Genomic DNA, 17,007 nt, shown 5'->3' on the forward strand with positions numbered 1-17,007 from the left:
TGGCTCCTGTCTAAATTGTCCCTAGTATGTATGTATGAATGTGAGTTAGGGACATTAGATTTTAAGCTCCTAGAGGGCAGGGACTGTAAAGTGCTGCATAAATTGATGGTGCTATAAAAGCTCCTGTAATTATATACACACACAATATATATATATTATATATATATATATATATTTTATATATATATATATATATATATATATATATATATATATAAATTTTGTATTTGTGCACATTCACACAGGCATACCTAAGCCAACACCTGTGCGAGGGCCGCGTTTGCCTGCATGGGATGCACAGGTGTTTTGCGCATCCCCGTACAGGCAGTTACATTCAGGTCATATTATCATAGTGGTGTATTTTAAAAATGATAGAGACAAAATATCAACCAAAAATCCAGAAAAAAAAAAAAAAAAAAAGATACAAATGTTATAAAATTAAGTTGCAGTTCAGGGAGTATAATAAATATTTGGTCCTAAAGCAAAACAAGACTTAGTACTTGGTGGTGAAACCTTTGTTGACAAGCACAGAGATAAGACGTGGAGCGTCGGATGTCAGCGGTGACATGTCCGCTGACATCCGACCCGCTCCGATCCGAAAAAGTGTGACGGAGGAAAAAGCTATTTTTCCATCCGTCTGCGGATCGGATCGGGTGACGACGGGCACTGCGGTCCGTCGTCATCCGATCTCCCATAGGGGAGAGCGGCGCTGTGACAGGTCCGTCCCTGCGCAGTGTGCAGAGACAGACCTGTCATCTCCCTGCTCAGCGGGGATCGGCGGAGTGATCCCCGCTGAGCAAACGGATATCCACGGGGCGGATCAGAACTGATCCGCCCCGTGTGAAAGGACCCTAAATCCTTAGAGCCGGTTCACACAGCGGGCGATGCGAGGCGACACGACTCGCCTCGCCTCGCTCTCGCAAGTCGCCCCCGTTCTGTACAATGGAACCGTTCTGAGAGGAGCGACTCGAGTCGCTCCGACTCAGAAAAAAGGTTCCTGTACTACTTTTGGGCGACCTCGGGGCGACTTGCATTGACTTCTATACAGAAGTCATTTGCAAGTCGCCGCTGAGGCCGCGGCAGGTCGCGGCGAGGCAAGTCGGAGTCGCCTCGCCTCGCCTGCTGTGTGAACCGGCCCTTAAGGTTTCTTGGCAACTCGAAGTTTCAGCTCCCACTAAAAATTTTCTATAGGATTAAAGTCTGGAAATGGACTAGGCCACTCCATGACCTTAAAGCGGAGTTCCACCCATAAGTGGAACTTCCGCTCATCCAGTTCCCCCCCCCCCCCCCTCTTTCAGGGGGGAGCAGATACCTAATCCAGGTATTTGCTCCCACTTCCAGCGAAAGATCGCTGCAGTATCCACGGCGATCTATGTCATGTCCAGCCCCTCCTCTGTCCCTACCGCTGTCTTCTGGGAGACACTGAAGTCCCAGAAGACAGCAGGAACCACCTAGAACACGCAGCGCAACTCGTGCGCATTAGGGAACCAGGCTGTGAAGCCACAAATCTTAACTTCCCGATTCCCTTACTGAAGATGCCGGTCCCTCCACCCGGAGCTGGAGGGATGGGCGTCGGCTTCAAGTGAGGAGATCACGGGCGCTCTGGACAGGTAAGTGTCCTTATTTTAAAAGAGGCAGCTGCAGTATTTGTAGCTGCTGACCTTGAATTTTTTTCCATGCAGAACTCTACTTTTGTCCTGCTGGAAGACCCATCCAGGCCCCATTTCAGTGTTCGGGCTAAGGAAAGAGGCTCATCCAAAATTTTACAATACATGGCCCCATCCATTGGCCCCTCAATGCAGCAAAGTCGGCCTGTACCTTTAGCAGGGAAACAGCCCCAAAGCATCATGTTTCCACCTCCATGCTTGACTCTAGGGATGGTGTTCTTAGGGTCAAAGTCGCCATGTTTGGAGGAATAAAAATGCTGAGTTGAGTTAATGCCACAAAGTTCAATTTTGGTCTCATCTGAACACAGCACTTTCTCCCAATCTTTCTCTGAATCATTTAGATGTTCATTGGCATGTCTGTACATGTGTCTTTCTGAGGAGAAGGACTCTGGAGTGTTAGGGAGAAAGAAAAATGCTGACTATGACCCCAAGAACACCGTCCCTACAGTCAAGCTCGCAGGTGGAAACATGATGCTTAGGGGTCATTTCGCTGCTAAAGGTACAAAACGACTTTTCCCCATTGAGGGGCAAATGGATAAATAAATAGAACCTTTTTCCCTCAGCCAGAGCACTGAAGATGGGTCATGGATGGGTCATTTAGCATGGCAAGGACTCAAAACATACCACCAAGGCAACAAAGGAGTGGCTCAAGAAGAAGCACATTAAGGTCATGGAGTGGCCTAGCCAGTCTCCAGACCTTAATCCTACAGAAAAATTATCAACAAATGGAGAGGATAATTATCTTCTACATGAATTGGCCAACATCCCTTATATGTATGAAAATACAGATTTCCCCTTGGGTGGGACTTTAAAGGCCCAGACTGTGAAACAATTTAATAAAAAAATAGATTTTTAATAGTATAAAAAAAAAGTAATTTGCACAGAAATATATCTAAAAACAATCAAAGTATTAAACCAGCATAAGGGGATGAGCAGCATCGGATTATATAAACAACATGGGCATAATCGATTATCCCTGAAGAAGGAGGAGTTATAGTCACTCTGAAATGCGTAGGAATCATGTATATCTGCATCAGTTGCTGACATTGATTAGGCCCATGTTGTTTACATAATCTGATGTTGCTTATCCTCTTATGCTGGATTAGTACTTTCATTGTTTTTATATATATTTAGTGTGTGCAAATACCTTTTTTGGGGAAATCTGTATTTACAATTTTATAGAAAATGTATAGGAGGGAGCTAAAACTTTGAGTTGCCAAGTGACAACCAGGAAAGTGTAAGTTCACCTTTACAGAAAAATCTGTAAGATGAACTTACACAGGCCCCCCCCCCCCCCACCCCCAGTCCCGTGGCAATCTCCAGTTCTATCCTCGCCAGGAGTCCGGGGCTTAGAAATCCTCTCTACAGCCCCGTGTCTTCTCCGTAGCGGAGAGGGCAGGCTATGCGGCTACTGATTGGTCAGCACTGCCCATGTGACGGCACTGAATGAATGAATAATTTGTATAGCGCACAAAGCGAAATGAATCGCATCAAGGCACTGCCAATTAGTCACTGACCTGCCAATTAGGCACTGAACAAGTAGAATGCTTCAAAAGGTCCCTCCTGACAAGGGACGTTTTAGACATTCAGCTGAGGGGATTTCTAAGCCCCGGACTCCTGACGTGGAAATACCGGGGCTAAGAAACAGAGCTTGGTCCAGGTCGGCGGGACCAGAGGAGGCGAGGAGTGGGACCTGTGCAAGTTCATCTTACAGATTTTTCTGTAAAGGTGGACTTACCCTGAAAAAAAAAAAAAGTGTCGACCAAAGTCTCTCCTGAGATGGTCACATACCTGGTCACTAATTACAAGAAATGTCTGACCTCTGTGCATGCCAATGAGGGTTTCTCCACCAAGTACCAAGTCACATTTCTTTTTAAGTGGGCAAACTTACAAAATTTGCAAGGGAACAAATAATTATTTTATCCACCGGTGTTAATTTTGGCAGCAAATTTTGATTTAGTTTTAGTCTAATGCCGCGTACACACGATCGGAATTCCGGCCAGAAGAAGACAGATGAGAGCTTTTCATCGGAAAATGCCACCGTGTGTATGCTCCATCGGAATTTAGCTGTCCGAATTTCCGTCAGCCAAAAATTGATAGCATGTTCTCAATTTTCCCGACAGAAAAACTTTCGGAAATTCCAATTGTGTGTATGCAATTCCGACACGCCAAAAGTCACACATGCTCAGATTCAACTACAAGACAGAAGCTATTGAACTTCCTTTTTTTCTAGTCGCGTCGTACGTGCTGTACGTCATCGCGTTCTAAACGATCGGAATTTGGTGTGAGCTTGTGTAGGCAAGACAGCTCAAGTGTAATTTCATCGGAATTACGTCGGGAAAACCATCAGAGCTTCTTCCGACGAGAATGCCGATCGTGTGTACGCGGCATTAGTCTTAGGACTAAAATGGCATTTAAGTTTTAGTCCCATTTTAGTCTTCTGCAATTGTTTTAGTCGTATTTAGTTGACTAAATCTCCAGTACATTTTAGTCGACAAAAATTCATTTTAGTCATCTGAAATCGAATGGGTGGAATTAAATTATAATGCATTAGTTAACATTTCTCTTTCCAAACTCATCATATTCTGTTGTGAAAAATCTCATATGTTATTTATGCTATTGATGTACGAACATGCACTAAAGGCCAGTGTTAATATTGAAATCAAATTTAAATTTAGTCTTATGCCCTGTACACACGGTTGGAAATATCAACGCAAACTCATCTTGCATACACACAGTTGCACAAAGTTGTCGGAAAATCGGATTGTTCAGAACGAGGTGATGTAAACCACATACGACAAGACTATAAAGAGGCCAGTAGCCAATAGCTTTCGTCTCGTAATTTATTATAATTTATTTATAGCATGCGTGGCACTTTCTGTGTAAGAATTGTCTACACAAGATCGGAATTTAAACGATTGGATTTTGTTGTTGGAAAATTTTAGATCCAGATCCCAAACTTTGTGTGTCGGAAATTCCGACAGAAAAAGTCAGATGAAGCCCACACACAAATCGGAATTTCCGACAACACAGTCTGATCGTACATTTTCCGTCAGAAAGTCCGACCGTGTGTACAGAGCATCAGTCTTGACTAAAATGCCATTTAAATTTTAGTCCCATTTTAGTCGACTAAATTAACACTGTTCCCCACTGTATAAAAAAAAAAAAAAATTATATTATATTATATTAATATATATATATATATATATATATATATATATATATATATATATATATATATATATATATATATATATATATATACACACACACACACACACAAATATAGTATATTATATTTTTTTTAATAGGTTTTATTTATATTTACAGTATACAGTGTGTATGTAAACTGTATAAATATATAAAATCTTTTATTGGAGTATTTATTATTCCAATAATATTATTATTTTGATAGACATATACCGGCTGTCACTGCTGACCTGTTCTGAAGACTACCATTTGCCTGGTTGTTTATGGCTTCACTACTTCCTGAGTGAACTGGAACAAACACCTAGATCTGAAAGCCAGAAAAGCCGATCTGCATACTTATTGTAAGTCAATGCTTGAATTTATTGAGGACTGTCAGGCAACCAGCATTTTCAGAAGGTCAGTGAGGAAGGATTATGTTCTCCCAGTACCGGCACCCCTTGACACGGAGGAGACAAAATGACTTTCATGTCACCAGACAGGCATTGTCCAGCAAAATAAAAATGCAGAGGCGAGTACACCAGATAAAAGCAGAGCAGCTAATGTTCTGGTGACACCTAATCCTTCTTGTGGCTGTCCCCGAGGCGCTCAGAACGCTATCTCGCTGTGACTCATGTGCGATGGGTGGATGGTAACAGGTGACTCCACTCTGCTGGGTTTGTAGCACAAATATTGACACAAGAAACTTTTCTAGTACATGAATGTAGGCCGCGCACACGTCTGCACTGCCGGGAGCCTCATTTCCGCATCAGCCGGTATTTACAGCTCCTGCAGATGATATTGTTAGGTAATCGCTAATTAAAAGATGGACTGGGGCCCCCGGAGGAGCTGAAGTTGTCACTGACAGCAAGGTATACGTTGTAAAGAACTAATGAGGTCATTAATACAGATCTATGGTAAAAAGAGAAAAATTGGTATTTGCTTCTTGTTTGTGGGCTTGTGTGGAAGGGACTGCTGTTCCTCTGAAAAGCGATTTGTGGGCAGATCGCTTTTCAGGGGCGTTTGACAGGCGACGATGAGGAACTATGTCACCTGCCCACCATCTGATTTAAACCTATAATTTAGAGCTGCACGATTAATCGTTAAGCATCGAAATCGCAATCTTTTTCTTTTCCCGATCTTCAAAACAGCATGGCACGATTCTCTCTAAGGCCCCTTTCACACTGGGTGCGCCGTCAGTAAAACGCCAATTTCGTGGTGCTATTGGGACGCTTTAACCCCCCCCCCCCCCGCTAGCGGCTGAGAAAGAGTTAAAACCACTGCAAAGCATTGCTGCAGCAGCTCTATGCTGGCGGTATAGCCGTGCTGCCCCATTCATTTCAATGGGAAGGAGCAGTGTATACACCGCTCCTTCAACGCTCAAAAAGATGCTGCTAGCAGGACTTTTTTTTAGCGTCCTGCCAGTGCACCGCTCCAGTGTGAAAGCTGGGGGAAAAAAAAGCCTGCCACGTTTAATCACAACACATGAATAAGTAGAAACAAAGTATCTTTTCGTTCTTTTATCAGAGGAAAGAACTCCAGTGTGTAAATGAAGGAAGTTTAACCATTTAAAGACCAAACCTTTTCTGACATTTGTTCATTAAATGTAAAAAATCATTATTTTCTGCTAGAAAATGACTTGGAACACCCCAATTATAATATATATATATTTATTTATTTATTTTTTTTAGCAGAGACCCTATAGAATAAAATGGTGGTTGTTGCAATATTTTTTTTTGTCACACCGTATTTGCGCATCAGTCAAACACAATAAAAAAAATAAGAATAATAAACTTTAATAAAAAAATAAAAATGAACAAAAAAAATAGACTTTAATGAAAAAAGTAAAGTTAGCCCAATTTTTATTTTTTTTGTAAAATGTGAAAGATGTTACACTGCAAGAATCGTGAGCTTTATTCTAAGCAAAAAAATAATAATCTAATTTTAGCCAGAATCGTGCAGCTCTACTATAATTGTATAATAAATTTAAACCTACTATTGCTTGCATTGCACATGCTTATGGTGCAGCCTCCTAGAGCTGTATTAGTCCCATTCAGCGATTTTTCACATTACCGTTTACGTTTTTCTGCAGTTGCGACACGTTTACAGTGTTAGTGGGCAGCCCTGGGGGAGGGGCGGGCAAAGCCACGACTCAACCACCTAGTTATACTGTTTTCCCCCCCCCCCCCCCCCCCCCCCCACCAACACACGTTTGACTTTAGTCCTAGGGCAGTGATGGTGAACCTTGGCACCCCAGATGTTTTGGAACTACATTTCCCATGATGCTCAACTACACTGTAGAGTGCATGAGCATCATGGGAAATGTAGTTCCAAAACATCTGGGGAGCCAAGGTTCGCTATCACTGTCCTAGGGTCAGAAAGTCTTCAATATGAATAATAAACCCATTCTTTGAAAAAAAAAAAAAAAAAAAAAAAACACATCACACACAATGAAAATCCTTCCAACAGCAATAACGCATCAATCACAGACCATCCCGATTAGTAACTGGGTAAACTGCATAGTTATTCGGGATCGATGGTCACAAATAAAATTACCAACAAAAATGGGGATACAATCAAAACTGGAGAGGATTTGTTCAGTTATTCATTTCACTAAGAAATGTACTCTCGTGTCTCACAGATTTACATAATTTTATGTACAGATAATAACAAAAAGTTGCTAATATAGTCATCCAGCAAAAGTTATTCAAACATTATACAGCTTTATCAATTGTTCATATAACAAACATGATCTGCGGGAAAATGTCAGGATAAAACAGACAGCATAGTAATTCACACAGTTCACATACCAGCCCCTGAAACATATATTAACATATATACAAGAAAACAGTATAGCAAATCTATATCAATCACATATATATTCTCACTGGAAGCCATGCAGAAAACCACTCATTGGGATACATATATTAAAAAAAAAAAAAAAAAATTGCGGAGCTATTCATCCGATGAAACCACATGTACATTGTGTGCAAATGGTGGATAAATCGATTGTTATCAGGCTATTTTCTCTGCAGGTCGAATATTATTCACTTGTAAAAAATGGAGGAAAAATGATATCCTCTAGATGGCGCTGATGCTTTTAGTGAATAATTATGGGTATCCACAACTAAAAGTGTATCTATGGTCAAAATATAAAATTTCCACATTGTATTTCAAGCCTAATTAATCTAAACCATCTTGAAGTTTATGAACTTACTTTGTTAAGATCCCCACACATTGAACTCTGTGACTTCTAGTCACTATGCCCTTTGAGTAGACACTGCTGTGTCACACAATTCACCCCGCCTGCCTTCTGAACTACAGAGGTGCTGAGAGGGGGCTTTTCAGGAGGCGGAGCCAGTACAGGAATCACTGCCTGCAGGCAGCATGGTACCATGGGATATGTAGTCCTTAGATGTGGAGGAGAAGCTGCACAGCATGCAGGGAAATACGGAAGTTGTGGAAAGAGACAGCCAGGAGACAGGCAGTACTAACAGAATTTTTTTTCAAGCAAGCTTATATTGGAAAGTCAAAAATAACTATTGTTTGTATTGTTACTACAATGCTGATGGTGTAAAATAAAAAAGTGTATGCTGTGACCATAGATCTCCTCTAACTGGCAGAGCGAGGGTCACTGGATCGAATACACAATCCACAGCCACAATACTATCTTGCCTGAAGTTTGCATGTTCTCCCTGTGCCTGCATGGGTTTCCTCCGGGTACTCCTCCTGCTCTCCAAAGACACTCTGGAAGGTTAATTGGCTCTTTTGAAAACTGGCCCTAGTATGCGTATGAATGCTTGCGAGTCAAGAACCTTAGATTGTAAACTCTTTGAGTGCAAGGACTGATGTGCACAATATATAATTGTAAGTGCTCCGTAAATTGACAGTGCTATATTACATTACATTACATTTTATATTAATATATATTCTAATTATATTATTATATATTATAGTATATTACAGGAACTTACCTGTAATAAATAAAATAAACTCTGATCAGGGGGCTTCATAAAATCTTATATTTATTTCCTATGATCACCAGCTCCATCTAGTGGCCATATTGCAGTATTTTCCTATTTACTCTATTCTCTCTAAATAAATAACATCTGACCTGGAGATAAAATAGCCTTTACACATTCAATTTTGCCCCCATTGTCACCAAACAGAAGATATAAATTTTAACAATATACAGTATCTAAAAAACCCATGTATAAAAAAGGAGTAAATATTGTCTGTATATAGGAGGCATTGTTATAATTTATTTAGAAATGCTTGAAAATCTGTTTATGTATAATTTATGTGTAATAACAGGGTAATAAGATAAACGTGCCGCTGTAGAATTAAAAAAAAAAAAAAAGGAACAAATAGTTCAACCAGCACATCACAAACAAAACAACTCAATAAACCTTCATCCATAATCATGATAACAATAATAACAATTTGCTACAGCAAGACCCTGGAAATCGCAAATGTATCATTTTCACTGGCCCAACTCACACAGGCTTATTTTATTTAGGTGCTTGAAAAAAAAAATGCTACTTTTTGGTGTGTTGAGCAGCTTTTGCCCAATAGAAAGCTTTTCTCTTATAAAAAGCGCACCTAAAATGACACGAAATGCAGCGCTCATTAATCAACCTCTTCTCAACAGCAACTGCTGTGAATGAAACCTGATGTCTGAATGAGACGCCACATAGTGATAAAGAACCATTCCATAGATATTAATAATACAAACGCAGATAAAAATAATTATTCATGATGAGGATTCACAGTCATGCGATGCCGCTGATGACAAAGCCATATGGTCGGGTCGCAGGAAAAAGTGCAGATATTGTGGATCTCAGTGAAACGTGTGATCACTATAGAGATCGGAAGGCGTCTTGGGAAGACAGAGGAACGGATCGCCAGTGAGCTTCCTCTCTTAATTGTGTTTACAGCACACACACGCCAAAACAATAACATAAAACCTCAACGCAAGACCAAAACAATAGCAAATAGGACTACAGTATGCAACCCAAAAGACTTCGCAAGAGGCAGTAATGATAAAAGGGCTCAACCACATTTTCGCATTGCGGTGCTGATTCCACGGAATTTGTGTTAGCGCGTTTTTGGGATCAGAGTGGCACCCTCAACAAACTAAGACAATGCTGCTCTGACACATACAGTGCACTACAATGCAATAACAAGTCGGAAAAAAGGCTGTATGCATGTGTTTTGTCTGTACGGTATGGTTCACGCCTTTGCGAAGGAACTTGTATGAAGTCACATGCTTTCCTGACATGCACAGAAACGCTCTGCCCTTTAGCAGATGTGTATTAGTGCCATCTATTGTTATTTGTGAGGATAGGTAATAGGAGCGCCCAGTATCCAATCAGATATGAATAAAAGGTGGTAGTTTTTATTGGGAATAGTAGAGCATGGTAAAATCAACGCGTTTCGGGAGAACAAAGACTCCTTCCCCTTCTTCAGGGCTGCTGATCTATGCTATGATGGATGAGGATGTGCCCAAGATGGTGTGTCTGCGATACTGGGATAGAGACGATTGTGGTATTCACCTTTTATTTACTTCTGATTGGATACTGGGCACTCCTATTACCTATCCTCACAAGTTTATCCGGAAACGACCTTAAGGTCGTACCCAGAGGTAGTAGCCCAAGCCCTCAAAAGTGGCCCACCGCCACCTTTCTGCCAAGTTGGGCTGGATTCACTGGGAGCGAATTTCCCCAACATCACTCACTCAGACCCTCAACCGAGCAACTCAGTCCAGGGCAGTCTTCCACCTCTAAGAGGTCTCTATAGTTATTGGCACCCCCATGCATCTGGTAATATGTGCACCAAACTGCTCAGTGCCCGGTGTGCCGTTGTCCGGTGTGGTGCGTTCTTGGAAAAGAGTCAGGGACTTCTCGCAGGTAGGCCAGTCTACTGATATAATTGGGCTGCCCTACACGCGATGTGCACAGTCGCACCTGTAGATGTGAACCTAGCCCTTAGGTAAGTTGTAACACAGCAGGGGATGCGTGTTTCAGCGCCAGCAGTGCTGATGCGACAATCCCACCGTATTGCAGTTTACTTTTTCTTAAACAAACTTTATTGGAATGTCAGACAGTGACAGTCATAAAGTTCTATTGGCTGGAATAAAGTACTGAACTCAGTATTTTTTCCAGCACCAAAATGCAGTGGTGGTGTGAACTGACCACACTGAAGACCAGCTATTTTGCCTTGTCTTGCAGTGGGACTGCCCTGGAATAGCCGCCCAACGCAGTCCCACCAATCAAAAGACCTAATCTACCCTTAGCGTTACAGCCTGGGGTTGAAGGTAGATGAGCTTCAGGAACTACTTACATTTATGCATACATGAACACATGTGCATGTTGCGTAAGGACAGCTTGTGCCCTTAGAATGTACCCGTATCAAACCTCAACACACACACACACACACAAATATGCCTGCACATCTTTAGACAATGCAGCCTACCATGCATTCAAATCTGTGTACAGAAGGGCAGCTACGATGCTTTACACTGTATGTGTGCATTGCTGGTCCCAATTAGAATGCAACTCACATATACTGTACTGCAGATCGCAGTACACACGTGTCAATATATACACACACACACACACACACACACACACACACACACGTATAGGTGTAAATAAAGCCATTGGGTAGGACATCAACAGCCCAGCACCACAAACCTTCCACCCTATTAGATTGTAAGCTCTTCTGAGCAGGGCCCTCTTAATCCTCTTGTATTTTATTGTATTATAACTGTATTGTCTCCCTTTTTATGTTGTAAAGCACTGCGTAAACTGTTGGCGCTATATAAATCCTGTATAATAATAATAATAATAACTGAGAGGTTACATATCATCTTATTAATGCTCTCTCTCCCTCCTCCATAGGCCTACATAGCATGTGTACACAGATCTGTCATACACTTCATTTCTATTTCTCTCAGTGGGCTGCATATATACAACCGCCGAGTCTGTAGGTGACATTTTCGGCCAAAACTCCAACGTGACTGTCAGGCACTCTGTGGTAGTGCAAACTGCGGTCAGTTACTGAAATGTGCGGTCGGTTACTGAAATGTGCATTCACTGACTTTACTGGTGATTGTCAAACTAAGTTTTACAACGCTCATCCACAATTGGTCACTTATTTACTAAAGCTAGAGAGTGCAAAACTAGTCACAATTCTGTGAGAAACCAATCAGCTTCTAACCTCAGCTTGTGTAATTGAGCTTTGACAATAAAAACTTGGAAGCTGATTGGTTTTCTGCAGAAGTGAGACTATTTTTGCACTCTCTAGCATTAGTAAATAAACCCCATAGTAACTCAGGTGTGTCTGATCAGTTGTGGCCAATCACAATAGAGCAGAGCTTGCAGGGTGGACTCCTTAGTGTCCCATTGTACAGGTCATGTGTGAACGTGGATATGAAAATCGGCCATGTAGACTCCCCACTGAGCAAACCTGACCTGCTACAAAGGACACAGAGACAGTCACATGATGGTACAGAGTGACCACAGGTCCATCTGGGCAACCCTAAGTATTTTTGTTAACATAATATTTTTTTTTTTAACATAACTGAAACTTTTTGCTACTTTTATGAGGACATCTCATGAGTCCGGAGACCATTGGCTCTCTGAGACTCAACATACTGGCATGGCCGGGACACTAAAGACTCGCAGTGTTGTATATAAAGAAACAGTGGAGAATGCGGGCATCAGGTCGGGAAGGTGAAAAGCTGTATTAGCTTAGGTCAGGAAAGGTGAACTGCAAGGTTAATGTATCCATTAACCGAAGTGAAACAGGACCTGGCTGTGATAGATAATATATATATATATATATATATATATATATATATATATATATATATATATATATATATATATATATATATATATATATATATATATATATCTGCTTGCCTGGAGTTCAGCGTTTACCTACACAGGCACTGTGGGAATGTTTAAGTGTGTGGTAGGTAGCAATGGTGCGGCGATATCAATGGGTCAGTCTGCCATTATTTTCCCTTTGTGTTCTTTACGTGTACTGCTACCCTAAACATGGCCATACACAGGTCCAATGAGAAAAATTGTCTCACATCTCCTCTACCAATCAGCAACTTGAGTATTTATTTACTGCAGCTATTTATATAGGGCCAACAACTAACACAGCACTTTACATTCACACCAGTCCCTCAAAAGGAGCGTTCAATCTAAAGTCCCTATCCCACATGCAGATATACACAGTCTACCTACCCTGACTGAGATTTGAACTGAGGACTCCCATCATTAAAGGCAGAAGTGCTAACCACTAAGCCATTGTACTGCCATAACCAATGCTTTACTAGAATAGAAACAGTAATAATAAAAAATAAAACGATCACAATAATAGAAATGTCTTGGTTGTTAAACGACCCAAAGTCCCCCATGACATAGGGCAGATGTGCTAACCGCTAAGCCACAATGCAGCCAGAACACAGGGCAGGGCACCTCACAGATAATACACCATCCTTTATGAACACTTCTACCAACCAAAATGGACAGTCATCCATATTTGCCATAGCTGTCCAACCTTTATGATTACTTTCACCTAATGGTATGGGCACACAACCATATCTGACCAGCAACATGGCCACCAACCTCTACAACCACTTCTGGCCAATTATATGAGTGTGCAACCATATCTGACCATCCACCTCTACAATCACTTCTACTGAACAATATAGACATACAATTATATTGGTCATATTTGGCCATCAATGTGCCCAGCATTATTTATGACTACTTTTCAATGAAAGGTGTAGACAACCATATTGTTCATTGCTACAATGACTTCCACCCAACAATACTAACCTACAAATATATAGATCATATTTGGTCATCAATGTGGCCACCAACCTCTATGACTACTTTCCCTGAACAATCTGGACATACAACCACATTGGTCATCCCTACAACTTAGATGTATAACCATATCGGGCCACCATCCTTTACCACCGCATTCATCAAATAAGATGGACATACAAATCACATCTGTTACATTGGGCCATCAAGTTGGCCACCATCCTCTATGCCCACTTCCATCCAATAAAATGAACAAACAACCATATGGAGTCCTATTTGGCCAAAAATGTGACCACCAACCCCCATGACCATTTCTACCCAAATATATGGACATACAATCGTATCAGGCCATTAACATGGGCACCATCCTTTACTGCCGTTTTCATTGAACTATCTCTCATATTTGGCCCTCAGTGTGGCCGTCATCCTTTGCGACCACTTCCACTGAACAATATGGACATACAACTATTTCAGTCATATCTAGCCATAAACGTTGCCACCAACCTCTACAATCACTAACTCAACAACATGGAAAAACAACCATATCTGGCCATCAATGCGGCCACCATCCTTTTACCACCACTTTAATCTAACTAGAGAAGCATACTGTACAACCACATCTGGCCATAAATGTGGCCACCAACCTCTATGACCACATCTATCCAAATACATGAACATACAACCACATCTGGCCAACATTGTTTACCACCATTTTCATCAAACAAGATAGATCATACAACCACATCTGTCTTATCTGGCCACCATCCTCCACCACCACTTCCACCCAACATAATGGATGTACAACCACATCGGTCATATCCATTCATCAACATGACCACCACTGCCAAGCAGAAGAACCATCGGGTCAATCAAATAATGTACCAGCAGCCCGACCTTCCTGACCATGTTGCCAGTGTGACAGCGCACTCCCAGAGCTCTTCAGCACTGCAAAACTCCAAACCACCAAATTCCCGCCCTTTCCGTGGACCCTCCTGGTGGAGTGCCCAAGGCAGATGCCTCTTCCGCCCCCCCCCCCCCCAAAAAACACCAACATCTTCCTTTTCTCTGGTGTTATTGCTCTATATGACTTGGTCATAAACATGTATGCCGGCTTCTGATGTGCAGCGATATTTATTACCAGAACTGGCGGCGCCGCCAAGGGTACAAGTTTTATTGGTGGTGAGAGGAATGGGGTGGGGGTGTCAAGGGCAATAATTGCAGATGGTACATCTGCCCACGGCACACACAGGCAGAGTAGGGTAGGTACATGGAGTGTGTGTAAGGTAGGCACACACAGTAGAATAAGGTAGATAGGTGAAGTGTGTAGGGGGTAGGTACAAGGAGTGTGTAGGGAGTAGATACAAGGAGTGTTTTGGTACACATAGTAAGTCAAAGTAGGTCCATGGAGAGTATATAAGGTAGGTGCATGGAATGTGTAGGTCCATTGAGTTTATATAAGGTAGGTGCATGGAGAGTGTGTGTGTGTGGGGGGGGGGGGTAGGTACACAGAGTAGGACAAGGTAGGTCCATGGAGTGTGTAGGGGGAGGTAGGTGCATGGAGTGTATATAAGGTAGGTGCATGGAGTGTGTGTGTGTGTGGGGGGGGGGGGGGGGGTAGGTACACAGAGTAGGACAAGGTAGGTCCATGGAGTGTGTAGGGGGAGGTAGGTGCATGGAGTGTATATAAGGTAGGTGCATGGAGTGTGTAGGGGGAGGTAGGTGCATGGAGTGTATATAAGGTAGGTGCATGGAGTGTGTGTGGGGGGGGGGGGGGGGTAGGAACACAGAGTAGGACAAGGTAGGTCCATGGAGTGTGTAGGGGGAGGTAGGTGCATGGAGTGTATATAAGGTAGGTGCATGGAGTGTGTGTGTGGGGGGGGGGGTAGGAACACAGAGTAGGACAAGGTAGGTCCATGGAGTGTGTAGGGGGAGGTAGGTGCATGGAGTGTATATAAGGTAGGTGCATGGAGTGTGTGTGTGGCCCCCATGCGGACGCTCTTACCTTGTCTGACAGCTGTGATGGGCACAGCGGAGTGCCCGCAGCTCCTCACCATCTCTTGCACATCATATCGGGGCAGTCCGGACACCGGCACCCCGGACACCTCCAGGAGAAGCTCCCCCTCCCCCAACTGTCCGTCGCCGGCCCCCCCGACATACAGGAACTCCCCGAACTCCGCTCCCCCCAGCAGGCTCAGCTCCCCCCCCGCCGTACACCGGTGTACCCGGCCCGTCCAGTGACTCTTCTTCTGGATGACTTTGGCCATCGGTCCCCCCCTCCCCCTCCTCTAATGATCAGAACAAGTGTCACCCGCAACTTTTCCACCCGACTGACAGATCATCGTCATCATCCGGGAACTTTACCACCCCTCCCCCCCAGTCCTCCTCCGGAGGACTCCGCACCGACACATCCAACAACTTCCCGGCTCCGGATCTTCTCTCCTCAGCGGCTCCTTTAAACCGATACAAAGGTCCCCTCCATCCCGTCCCGGCACCGAGCCCCGCACTCAGCGCTCACAGCGACACCGAGCATGCGCACTGCCGGCACACCTCTCCTCCCCGCCCTCTCCTTCTTCCCTTCCCTACAAACACACACCGACCTCTGCCAGGTCCTAGACAACCCGGGGCCCCTGACCGGTCACTGCACGGGGCCCCTGACACATAACAACCCGGGGCTTCTGACCGATCACAGCACGGGGCCCCTGACACATAACAACCCGGGGCTTCTGACCGATCACAGCACGGGGCCCCTGACACATAACAACCCGGGGCTTCTGACCGATCACAGCACGGGGCCCCTGACACAACAACCCGGGGCTCCTGACCGATCACAGCACGGGGCTCCTGACCGATCACAGCACGGGGCTCCTGACCGATCACAGCACGGGGCCCCTGACCTATCACAGCACGGGGCCCCTGACCTATCACAGCACGGGGCCCCCGACCAATGACATCCCAGGGCCCCTAATCGACGACATCCCGTGCCCCCGACCGATCACTGCACAGGGCCCCCGACCGATCACTGCACGGGGCCCCCGACCGATCACATCCCGGGGCCTCCGACCGATCACATCGCAGGGCCCCCGACCGATCACATCGCAGGGCCCCCGACCGATCACATCCCGGGGCCCCCGACCGATCACATCCCGGGGCCCCCGACCGATGACAACCCGGGGCCCCCGGCCAATGACAACCCGGGGCCCCCGACCGATGACAACCCGGGGCCCCCGACCGATCACAGCCCGGAGCCCCTGACCGATGACAACCCGGGGCCCCTGACCGATCACAGCCCGAACCCCCGGACCGAT

General features: G+C 44.0%; 1 protein-coding gene across 9 annotated transcripts in view; it reads right to left on the bottom strand.

Moving 5' to 3' along the window:
• Positions 1–16,244, bottom strand: part of MAGI1 (membrane associated guanylate kinase, WW and PDZ domain containing 1) — a 708,238-nt gene extending 691,994 nt beyond the window's left edge. For 7 of the 9 annotated variants that reach the window (XM_077451962.1, XM_077451961.1, XM_077451956.1 and 4 more), the window contains exon 1: positions 15,705–16,243. In XM_077451962.1, coding sequence (XP_077308088.1) covers positions 15,705–15,966 — 262 coding nt within the window. In that variant the 5' untranslated portion in view covers positions 15,967–16,243. Of the gene's footprint in view, positions 1–15,704 lie in introns of all 9 variants that reach the window. The other 2 variants (XM_077451958.1, XM_077451965.1) reach the window with 2 other exon arrangements.
• Positions 16,245–17,007: the final 763 nt, after the last annotated feature.

Source organism: Lithobates pipiens, unplaced genomic scaffold (genome assembly GCF_037356315.1).
Source record: "Lithobates pipiens isolate NorthernLeopardFrog02 unplaced genomic scaffold, aLitPip1_a1.2 Scaffold_23, whole genome shotgun sequence".
Taxonomy (NCBI): domain Eukaryota; kingdom Metazoa; phylum Chordata; class Amphibia; order Anura; family Ranidae; genus Lithobates; species Lithobates pipiens.